This window comes from Myripristis murdjan, chromosome 12 (genome assembly GCF_902150065.1).
Source record: "Myripristis murdjan chromosome 12, fMyrMur1.1, whole genome shotgun sequence".
Classification (NCBI taxonomy): Eukaryota; Metazoa; Chordata; class Actinopteri; order Holocentriformes; family Holocentridae; genus Myripristis; species Myripristis murdjan.
Genome location: NC_043991.1, coordinates 8,545,754 through 8,557,963, shown reverse-complemented (window position 1 = coordinate 8,557,963; position 12,210 = coordinate 8,545,754). Strand labels below are relative to the sequence as shown.

The 12,210-nt window shown below is 43.4% G+C and overlaps 1 protein-coding gene across 2 annotated transcripts in view; it reads right to left on the bottom strand.

Annotated features, from left to right (window-relative positions):
• The window catches only part of cacna1bb (calcium channel, voltage-dependent, N type, alpha 1B subunit, b), a 191,225-nt gene that overhangs the window by 173,149 nt on the left and 5,866 nt on the right, over nucleotides 1–12,210 (bottom strand). For both annotated transcript variants that reach the window (XM_030066133.1, XM_030066134.1), the window contains exons 3-5: nucleotides 11,770–12,048; nucleotides 9,338–9,443; nucleotides 6,410–6,549 (exon numbers count right to left, since the gene is read on the bottom strand). In XM_030066133.1, the coding sequence (XP_029921993.1) occupies nucleotides 6,410–6,549; nucleotides 9,338–9,443; nucleotides 11,770–12,048 (525 nt within the window). The remainder of the gene's footprint in view (nucleotides 1–6,409; nucleotides 6,550–9,337; nucleotides 9,444–11,769; nucleotides 12,049–12,210) is intronic.

Below are 12,210 nucleotides of genomic sequence, written 5' to 3'. Positions count from 1 at the left end.
CGTCTCCAACAAACTTCCTTCAGGCATCATAACCTGCAGCCTGAACACAGTGATGTCACGAGTCGGAAATCTCCAGGTTGTAAATTGCAGCATTTGTACAAAGTTACATATTACCACCAATGCTGTAGGTTCAGTATGTGTGTGTGTGTGTGTGTGTGTGTGTGTGTGTGTCTTTTTGTGTGTGTGCAAATATGGACATATGTGTGCGCCCTGGGGGTACCAATATCTCTACGGAGAAAACAAAGGGGAGGAAAAGGAGTGAGTAACATAAGAACAAACACACACACTCACACACTCACACACAGAGCAGGCCTGACCCCAACTCGTATCAAGCACACCTGTAGACCTTGAAGAGGGCAAGACTGTAAAACCAGACAGCAGCATTTTGGCAGATGTTCAAAGAGAGCATTTATTCATGCTGTCGGGCACAGACACAAGCTAAAGTGACCCTACCTCTCTACTCTCTACAAATACTTTGAAGCCTCCTATTGTGTTAGCCTCATTGCCTGAGAGGCACATGAAAGGAAATCAGAACTTTGAAGTCGACACAAGCACCGACTCTCGCCCCGGCCACTTACAGGCGGCATTTGTGAATCAAACATACAGATAAATAAATAAAATCAACTGCCCTGGCTTTGTTTCCCTGGAGATGACAGCTGGATTGTCTTTGTCAGAGAGTTAACCTGGGGGTGTTAGATTGCAGTTGCCATAGTGTTTGCACGGGCTGTAAAAGGCCGTGTGAAGCTTTGGTCAATAACAGCAGTGGCTGGCTATCTCAGGCCATAAGGCAAGTCAGGCTGACTGGGAAACCACAGCCATTTAATCTTTTCTTACACACACTAAGGAAAATGATAGACCAGAGACAAATATAATATATACTGAGTAATGTACTAATTCTCAGTTTCAGACACAACAGTTATGTAAAGAGGTATTTTTGGAGGAACACAAATGTGGAGACAACAGCAATTTCTAACATTTTGCAATGCAAATTGGTGGATAAGACCCTTTTAACCTCGCATAGTCATAGACATCCATTTATTTTGTCTGGGAAAAAAAACAAAAAACAACACCAAAACAAGATCCCACATAACCATTTCAAAGTTTCTTACTACTGTTTTTTTTTTTTTTTTTTCCCGTGCCTTTTCCTCCCTCCTACCCGAAACTAGACATCTACCTGTCCCTTAGCTACCTTGTAAAAAGAAAAGCAAGAATAAGTTCAGTTTGGAAGCGAGCTGATGGGAAAGAAAGTTTGAAATATTTATTATAGTTTCTGTTTTGAGATTTTGGACAGAGAGCATTTACAAGTAACACTATGGGCTCTAATTTAACAATCTAAGTGCACAGTCTTTTTTGGTGCATTTAGGGTGTGTTTAAGTCCACTCTTGCTATTTTAACAGTGGAAAAAAAGGTTGTTGTGCAAGGTGCATGGTTCAAAAGGGTTGTTCTTTGTCTCTTAATTAATTATGGGTGTGGGTGTGTTTTTTGTTGTTGTTTTTTTGTTAGTGTAACAAGCAAGAAAACAATCAGTGTGTTATCTCCTATTCCCTGTTAAAGCCAAGTGTGCTTGCACCTTGGTTCGATTGCTATTTTAATGGTGGATTTTCCGGATAAGAAGGAACGTTTCTCTGCAGAGGAAATGGATCTGCTCGTGCATGAAGTGAAAGCGTATGAGCAGATCATCTTCAGCAATCGCAGAGTCCAAAAAGCTCCCTGTGGTGAAGCGGAACAAACAGAGTACTGGCACCTGCCTGTGTAGGTGGGCACTACTATCTTATCATGACCTTAAAATAACAGTCAAAACTGCACCACTGACTTCAGACCTGCTTTTTGTTGGTCAATCACGCCATCGTTTTCAACTGCCCCAACACTGCACCTGACCACACCTCATTTTAAGACCGACACACCCATGGGTACACACACACACGAGTGCATTTCCTATTTGCACAACATGGGCGCTGGATGGGAAGATGATAACTTCACAGGTTGGAAACTCGCAAAGACACTTGCGTTAAGCTGGGAACTTGATGCAATACACGCTGCAGTCTTGGATCACAGAATAACTGCTTGATTCAGACATGTAAGATACCAGTTTTGTTTCATGTTGCATTTCCATTCTTTCAAATATTACATTACTTTCACAGCTTTTTTTTTTTACTCTCGTAGCTGGTGTGAAAGGAAACCTGGGTGAACCTGTTGGTCATAGTTTAAACAAGGTGAACTCATTTTTTGTTGCCTTATTTTTTCCCTTCTTGGATTATTCTTTTTCATTTTTACTCAGGGGATAAAAAAAAAAAATACTCAGCTTCCAGGAACACTTCCCTTCATATTTCAAAAATGCTATCCAAAAACTGGTGTGATAGCTCAAGAGCCCGGCACATCTTCCTCCACGTCTCGAGCACTATCGTATTCAGCGTGTGATTGGCTGTGTCTGGCTCCTCATCAGGTCTCAGTGTTTCTGTGCTGGCTGGCTCGGCATTCTATTGATTGGGCCTTTGGCAACCAGGGCAGATTTATTCTCTTATTAGGAGCTCCTAATGCCTGATCAGGACAGATTAAAGGTCTGCCACTGCCTCCAGCTACACTATCATTTAGACTCTTTCATTAGGATTGGAGGGCTGTATCGACATAATTAGCACAAGGTTGAAGCATTGGATTTGGAGAGCAGGATGGCATTGCAGAGAATGACTCTAAGTAAACTGGAGAAAGGATAAGATACACTATTAACTTATGTAACACGACATGACTGATAGTGTACAACCGACTGTCTGTTTTAATTGCAAACACATGGCCTGATTATTGATTTCCCCCTTTTTTTTCCCCACAGCACAGCCAAAATTGCATGTTTTCATTGCGTAGCCTAAATTACACATCTGATCAATGGGATCAATGAAATTTCGAACCAGTCAGTCTTGATTAATTATCCCGCATTTAGATTTATTTTCTCCAGATCAGCATGTGTGATCCATCATTCTCTTTGCAAATGGAGTCCAGAACATCCAGCACGGTTTCTGTTTCCGCTTTGTGGTTCTCTCTTCTCTCCTTTCTCATACTCTTTCTTTCTCTCAGCCCAAAGCTTTCACTATCACTCCAAATACATCCATTTTAATCATATGTTTCCTCTCATTATAATAGCTAGTTGCTTAACAATCCTTAAAACGCAGATCTAAATATTGTTCATCTCAATAAATGTAGTCTAACCTCAGAGAAAAAGAGGAGGCACGTCCAAATACATGGGAAAAAAATGTAATTTGTACCGAAGCGACAACCGTGCAGTGACCTCCTGCTAAATTAAAATCCCTGTGCTGTCCGCTGATTAGTGGCTGAGCATGATGACCCTTCCGCACCACCAAAAACTTGATTCACTCTCAGGGCCCTGTTTGTTTTGGATTTGATTTAAGCATCCTGCTCATCACTGCATCTCCCCTTTCGGCAAACCTCTGAACAGTGATAGTTGTTTGAGTGGACAGAATTCACTTGCATCAGGGGAAACAGACTAAAATAAATTAGTGATACAGGTGGCTAAAGAAGAGGTGTGTGTGTGTGTGTAGCGGTGTGTTTGAGTGGCATGCAGCCATTGTAAAAGACACAAGGATATCTGTGGTATTTATTCTGTGGCCCTTGAACAAACCTGTTTTTTGATTGCTTAAAATATTTGTAATCTATGAAATGAAGCTTCTCATAAGGTCAACTAATTTTAAGTCAAAGTAGATAAGAGTACTGACTTAAAATCTGCAAAATATAAACTTAAATTTAAGCGTTTATTCTCTGCCGAATACACATATTTATTCATTCCTATCTACAACTTTCCACTTTTTGCCTTTTTCCCATTTTCTCACTGTGCCTTTATGTACCTCGAGCTCTCCCGGCCACTCCCACTTTGCCCATCTTCATCCTGCTCCTCCTTCAATATCCACCTTGATTTATTTGTTTATTGACTTACTGCAATAGCCATTATTTACACCACAAATCCAATCTAGACCCCATATAGCACCAAGGCGGTACAATATCTCTCTGCTCATAAATTTAACGAAGCAAAGACACCATTTATCAGAACCAACTGCACCACAGAGAAATAGGTGTATCTCTAACACAGCATGACTGTGTTTCTGTGGCTCCTGGCTCCCTGGGGCAGTGAAGTGTGATAAAACGAGATTCTGCAAGGAGACACACTCCCATAACTTGACTGGAGGGGCTCGGTTGGTGTTAGCAGTGACTATCAAAACTGAACACCACTTTGATCGAGCTTTCCAACCTTTAGGGCAGGCACCTTGTGGTCTTTGTGGAAGCACCATTTTCGTATATTTAGCCTGTATTTTTCCTGCTTTCTTGCTACCGACAATTCCCTCTTGAATGTCACACAGCAACTTAAAATATTGCAAAATAAAATAATGAAAAACTACATAATGCAGTGGCAGATCTAGAATTTTTCATGTTTTGGCAGGTTGCCTAATGGGGTGGTGGGCAGATCATGTAATCTTAATTCAGATTAGTTTAATTATGACTGAGTTTCTCTCATAATTAACTTTAATTGACTCAACTGTGAGTGAAGTTTTGGAAAACAGGACATCAGTGTTTTTCCTTTCTTTACAAAAACGGGAAGAATCGTGTACCAGCATGCCATCAAGCTCGCAATATGGTTACCAATATGCTTGCTCACTTTCAGCGTCACAGTGTGTTCGGCTTCGGGGCTCTCATGCTACGTCATATGTATCATTTGTCGGACTGGACACGTTAGCTAATGATGGACAGATGGTTGATTCAATCACCTGCTACGTTGCTGCCGCCCCGAGCTTGAACCCAGCAATGCCCGGATTCTGTTTCGTGAACAGCAGAAAACAAATCAGAGCGTGGCTGTGCCGGGTAATAAAAAGCTTTCCTTGTAAATTCTGAAGGCTGAAATGCCAGACAGATAGATAGATAGATAGATCAGTAGATTCAGTATAGATGCAGTAAAAAGTGGGAAGACATTTTTATAGGGTCTACCAATTTAAAAAAAATCACCTCCCTTGAAAATTTCCCAATCAAAGTAAAATTACTTTAATTATTTTAGAATAAACTGTCATAAACACCGCTTCAGGTTGCATGAGGCGATGGTGAAAGACACATGCCTTACTAGCCAATACACCGTTATCACAAAAGCAGCGTGAAAGAGCAGCATGCTCTCTGTCTCTTTGAAGAATGAAACAAAAAGAGGGAAGATAGGAGACAAGCTGTGACATTTCAACTGTCAATCTTCATCTGGCAAAACCTGACGCTTCCCGGTGACGCACAGTCTAGGAGGTGCGCATGAGGGAAGGGGGAAAGGCAAGGATAATAGGGATGGGAGATAATTATTATTCTTATCAGGGCTGTTACGGAGAAATCATATGAGCACAGTTTTGTTTTCATGTTTGTACTTGAGCTGAAGGTTTACATGGGCTTTTAGAGATGAAACAAGTTTCATGACCCCAGGGCCTGTGAAAACATATTCAAAACCCATGAGAATTAACTTAAAAGTCGAAATATGAGGCTTTCATCCAAAAGCAGAAAAATATACAACAACTTACAGACACATTTTGTTCCCCCCTTCCACTTTTATGCTGCTCATGTTCTGGATGCCAAACAATGGTTAGGAGTACAGAGGTGGCACTGTGTGCTGCCTCTCCTACAAAGCCTCAGTCCTACATAAGTTCAAATCCCAGAGGTAATAGCACATTTCTCCTGACCTGACCACTGCTCCATCTCTGACTTTTCATGACTCCTGTCTGACAGAGGACAATAGGAAGCACATCCCATTACATCACTCCAAAGCCCCAGAGTCTGACAGCTCCCCTGCCAGGCAGTCACTCTTGTCCAGGCCACACTAAGAGCTGCCTCCATACTCTAAAAGCATACCCTGTCTGTGTCCCACACAGAAAACCTAGCGTGAACCTAAAGCACTAAAAGCATCTATCACATACCTCTGTGTCCAGCTCCTAACAAGTATTACCAAACTTCCTCTTATTGCTGAGACACTAGCGGCGTGCTGATAGCAACTTTGGTAATGTTTTAAAATGACAAAGCAGACACTCAAAGACACCTTGAATGTACAGTCTCTACAGAACACTGCATAGTTATAACTGAAAATTCCCAAATGCCATCAACCACATGGTGCATCTTTGTCCAGCAACAGAAATGAAAACCATGCCAGAAATAAAAGTGCCAAAGCAACAAGTACTTATGGACATGCTCTCTGTGACACTCCTCGTCTTTTATAGGTTTGTGTTACTCATTGAATGACATACAAATGCTTGTGGGCAGCTGCATTGACTGAAAAGGGGGTGATCCCAATAAGCTCTCCCGAGGCGCGCGCACAGATGCACACAAAAGGAACCACTCTTTCACTTATGCCTTCCATCTCTAGCACACACCCGGCGGGCGAGGGACTCACCCAGTGAGGACGACCACAAAGTCCATTACGTTCCAGCCATTGCGGAGGTAGGAGCCTTTGTGAAATGCAAAGCCCAGGGCGATGATCTTAATGCCGGCCTCAAAACAGAATATTCCAATAAAGTAGGGCTCTGTGTCGTCCTACAGAAAGGGAGAGGGAGAGAGGGAGCGAGAGAGAGGGAGGACGAGGGAGACAAAGGGAGATCTTTTTGTTAGTGGTTAGAGAGTGGTTAATGAAGCATGGAGTGAAATATATATATATATGGGGGGATGAGAAAGAGAGAGAGAGAGAGAGAGAGAGAGAGAGAGAGAGAGAGAGAGAGAGAGAGAGAGAGGAAGCTGGCTCCTTTCACTTCTTGAGCCAACATGAACAGAGCCGGTGGAGGAACGGAGGTCTGTTCCATGGATGAAAGGAGAGCAAATACAGTGAAAAGAAATATGCACATGCAGAACATCATCTTGAGGGCCACTGTTAGATCCGTGGAACTTTAAAGCCAACTCATTTAAACAATTTACACATATAATTAATGTCTCGCTACAACTACTGGCAGACCACAATGTACAAAATAATAATAATAATAATTTTAAAAAAAACATGCCCTACAATGATTGCATTTTACATAAAATCTCGTGTGAAAAATTTTCCCCCTGGACTTCGGGGCTCCACATTGTTCTGTAAAAGTGACCAGCAATTATCAAATAACTTTAACCGTGCACTGCCGATTCATCAAAACCCATTTGCACTGCGGCTGGGTTAACTCTCGCTCTTAAGTAAGTGAGCTGGATCAGGCGCGTATGACATGACACTTTTTCCTTTGCCTCCATTAACATCAGCGAGAGCCCGAGGCGCTGCGCAGGGCACTAACAGGGGATATCTCACGCCTACACCAACCTCTCTCCTCTCTCTCTCCTCTCTCTCTCTCTCCCTCGCTTGCTCTCTCTTGCTCTCTACATACTACAACCTGACAGTGTCCCCAGCCCCCAATACCACCCCACCCCCAACATAAACAATCACATAGACCACTCTGACAGGCCTGAGCGCCGTACTATACAATATGTGACCATTTCTGTATCGCTGAGGTTGAACAAGCCAGAGAGGATAGATATGCTGGATGAGAGTTACTGTGTGAGCTGAGGTGGCAGTGGTAAAATAAGTGTTGTTGTTCAGCAGCAGATAAGTAGGCCTGCTGCTGCTGCTGACCAGCAAAAGCAGAGAAAGCTCACACAGTCGAGAGTCGGAGCCTGCAATGTATGGAGAGTAATGACAGGCATGAAATGAGACTTATATGCACATTACTCGGCTATAAAAAGGTAGGAGTCAGACAAAACAATTGAATGCCTTATGTAATGATAGGACTGGAGGGTTCCCTGGATAAATGAGTAATGCTGTCAGTGCTGGTAGTCTGTTAACATCTATTATGTATACATCTAAAATGCTTATGAATTATAGATGCCCCATCCACAGGGCTTTCAGAAGACGACAGGGGAAAACCCCAAGGTTCATGAGGATAAAGACCCGCAGTGAGTCTGAAACACTCTTGTTGACTAGTCTCTACCATCACGTCCACTTACAGCGCGCCTCCTACTCTGTTTACAGAGCTTCATAAATAATAGCTGATCCCTGTTCTAATTAAAAGGATGCTTGTTGTATTACATCCTCGAGGTGGAGGAGGCGGAGAGAGGATCCTTGTCTTCTCCTTTGTGCTACCACTCGAATCACTTTCCTAGGTGTTGCATGCTAGCTTTTGTTGCCCGAGTTGCAACGTCTCCACACACACACACACACCGCTGAATTTGCATCACAATCACTGACACAATTCTGAACGGGAGCAGGTGGCTAAGTGCGAGAGGAACTCGATGACCTTATCATATCAAGCTGTTGCACCTTGTGACCGCTCGTTGCTCTCTATTTTGAGACAAACTCCCCAGAGCTACAACACCACCCAGAACATGCAAAGTGATGGAACAATGCAGCTATAAGTAAATCTACAAATCTTTTTTTTTTTTTTTTTTTCCCTCTAGTACACGGGGAAATGCAACTTGACCTCCGCGTGCAGCAGTCGCTTTGGCTTCGCTTTGAGACTGGTTAGCTGAACAACGCAACTGGCAGAGTTCAAATGTCGGTTTAAACAGAGAGCATGTGTGAGCAGCTGGAGGAGCAAGGAGCCAGAGCGGGGGATCAAAGCTAGCTCACTGAGATGCTTTGCTGAATTACAGGATGGGAGCTGGGAGTAAAGGGAGAAGCGTACACACACACACACACACACACACACACTGTTTAACACACAGGGCATCTCAGACCCTAATGAGGGAAGGGTGCTGCTCCTATTTAAACTGGAGCAGTGGGCTTTGCTGCAGGTCAACTTCCTAGGTGACTCCCTGACTAAATGAACCACGGGCACATCTCAGGGTCGACTGATTAGAGGCATGAACTTAAGACTGACAGAGAGACTTTTTTTACTCTGGTATGCTGAAGTATCTATCTATCTATCTATCTATTAGGCATGTAAAAGCGAACCATACAAAAACAAACTGCTCGATACACAATACACCCTACAAAGTGCACTGTTACAAACACACCCACTGTGTGAGAGCCATCTAACCACACACTTAGCAGATGAATTAATGAATACACTGAAAGTATTTCTATGTTGGTTTTAAACAGTCTAAGTAAGTTTTGCCTTTGAAAGAATATTTGTTGATTTCATGTTGTTATCCCAAATCTCTGAATGAAAAAAAAAAAAAGTTTGAAACCAAAATCGTGATCCAAAAACCACAATACAAACCGAATTGTGGGTTTAAAGAACCATCACACCCCAACTATCTATCTATCTATCTATCTATCTATCTATCTGGTTGGGTCTGTTATGTGAAAGGTGCTTTGGAAGGAGAAAGTAATCCTCAAAGAGGGGAGTGTTGAAACACTTACCAGGCGTTCTGACATTGGTGTCTTGTCGCTGGCGGGTAAATGCTGCTCCAGGGCCAGGACGATGCAGTTGGCGATGATTGTGGCCAGGATCATGTATTCAAATGGAGTGTGAGGGTTAAGGAGCAGTGACAAGCATTGTTTCATTCATGTAGATTCATTTCTGCATATATACATACATACATGTTTACAAACATTCATATTGATAGAGAGAGAGAGAGAGAGAGAGAGAGAGAGAGAGAGAGAGAGAGAGAGAGAGAGAGAGAGAGAGAGAGAGACAGCCACCAGTAGAGCCAATCACAAAGGAAGATGACTTTACCTGCATAATGACTGTGATGAGTATAGTGAGCAAAGTGAAGACTGGCGTAATTAGCTGCCTGTTGGCAACCCATTTTACTCTTGTAAAATGATGTAATTACTGTAATGGTGGCAGACAACATCTAACTGCAGAGTAGAAAAAAAAAAGGCTCCAGCATGTTGCTCTGTGATGCATCCTGTTCAGTTACAGTGCCAACACATCATTTCCACTTACAGTAAGCATAAACTTTCCGTGATGCTCTGAGGCCTTTGGAGAGCGAAAGCATCCTATACTTGAACTCACGATCTTTCCAGATGGTTGACCATTTCAAACTATTTTTCAATGGTTGGCTCATTCTGCAATCCATTTTTACCGGGTCATTCCCCTCGGGTCAAGGCCTACTGGAGACCTATGAATCGCAAGGGAATAGTGGCTTATGATCATTAAAGCCAAGATGCAGAATTATTAACCCATGTGACACCCAGCAGCTCTGATCATGCAGCCACTACGCTAATTTGCTGACAAATACTGAATTGTAGAGGCTATAGGGCACTTCCATTTTATTTAGTCTTTTATTTTTTTATTGATCTCTGTGTTTATGGTTCACTGTGGTTTACTGTGCTGTCCTTCCACTACGGTTGTTTTCTGTCTGATTGCGTTCCTGTAGAGCGAGAAAGGCTCATGTAAACTTACAGAGAGCTCGGATAAATTGATATCCATTGTTATTATAGTGCATATCAGTGAATGTTGTTCTCACTGCCGCCCACAGAGCAGATCCAGCTGTCTGGTCGCGTTTGTCATACGCCCTCTGGGTTTCCTGGCTTAGCCATTTCACTGGGGGGATAAAATCATCTGTACAAGCCATTTAATAAAGACGTGAGTCTTTTGTGTTTTTCCTCAAGAAAATGAAATGAAGTTTAAAAGAATCTGCTGATATAATTCCACTTGCTTCAGTGTATCAATTTGTCTCAAGAATCTGCGTGAATAAAATGTCACATTCTTCATGACATGTTCCAGTGGAGTTACCTCCCTTTACTGCTTTGTTTCACTATGCTGACACTATTTCTGAAACAAGTGAAACTGCATCGGGAACAAGTGGGATTATGCCACACCATGGGAGAACTTTTCACTTTTTTTTGTAAAGAAGATGTAAGATTTCACGACTGAATTTGAGACTAATTGACTTTTGGTTAAGATGTTAAGGTGGGCTTTTTTTCGCCCCAGTGTTGACAGAGTGGCGTGGAGCGGGCAGCGTGGGCGACTTCAGCACCATGGAGAGGGCTTCACAACCAAGACAGCGAGGCGTTGCTGTAACCTGGGAGCTGCGGGCTCTCCAAGTCACTGAGCGCTCGCCTGAACCATGCAGCGAAACAAAACGGGCGGCACAAAGAACCACAGGCTTTTTAAAATAATTACGCGACTCGAGAAGACAAGGGGAAGGGGGAGGCTGTGAGAAGACAGCGAGGCGGCGTGGACGCAGGGCACTGATTCTGGGTTTGCCCTCGTCCTTTTACGCACACAGCTTCTTATTGAATCTTGTTCGGGTAAATCAATAGCGATGTTTGATCGATATTTACAACAACGTCGGGCTTTGATTTGCGTGCCCAATAGACTGTTTACAGCTGATTTTCTGACACAAGACCTCATCTGTCGATGTAGACGCTTAACTAAATCCCGTGGAGAGAATAGACACTGTCCCACGGGAGGCGCACAATAGGTGCGTGTTAACGCAGCAGCACGTCTGTGGATTCTTTTCACCGCCTCCATCTATTGACAAAGCATCTTGTCTTGTGTCCTCCAGAGATAAGAAGCGGAGCGACAGGTGAGGCACACTACTCCAGAAGGCGACAACAAATGATCATTCAGCAGCCTGGGTTGCTTTTCAAAATGTGCCAAACATTACACGTTGTCAGTGTCGACTCTAGCCTTAACTAGTTGAAATCAGGGATAAGATGTAACCCAAATCAACGCCTAAACTTGCAAATAGCTGAGTAAATATAGGCTGCTGGGTGTTCAGTCTGATGCAGCCTGTAGCCAACAACCATCGGTGGGAGCTTGTCAAGGAAGGGCAGATAGGTTATGCATATTCGAATAACCACCTGGTTATTCCCTTGGTGGTATTAGTCGGGAAGGATATGGCCACTCGGTTATTCGCTTTGCATACTTCCTTATGAGGTTGTCCTCGCGGAAGATGAACAGGGACCGGTTGACAGTGAAGCAGTTTTGTTTGACAGGGTTGGGGTTGTATATAGCCATTGTCCTGGCTCTCTGGGCCATCGACTGCTTGTACATCCTCTGGCCACCCGGAGCACCCCCACCCCGGGCTCCCCCTCTCCCGGCGCCCGGTCCACCTCTTCCTCCGCCGCCTCCACTTCCTCCATAGCGGGTGGGTAGATCTTCTGCGAAGCGAGCCATTCTGGAAACGCACAGATCCAAAAGGGAAAATCCAAACTGGTGTCAGTGGAAATGGAGGGGAGACGCATCACAAACACACTTCATCCAACCCACAGCTTGAGCGTTAGTGTTAGAGAAAACGCTGCGTTTGGAAATGGAAAAGATAACCCTGCTTCATCGGAAA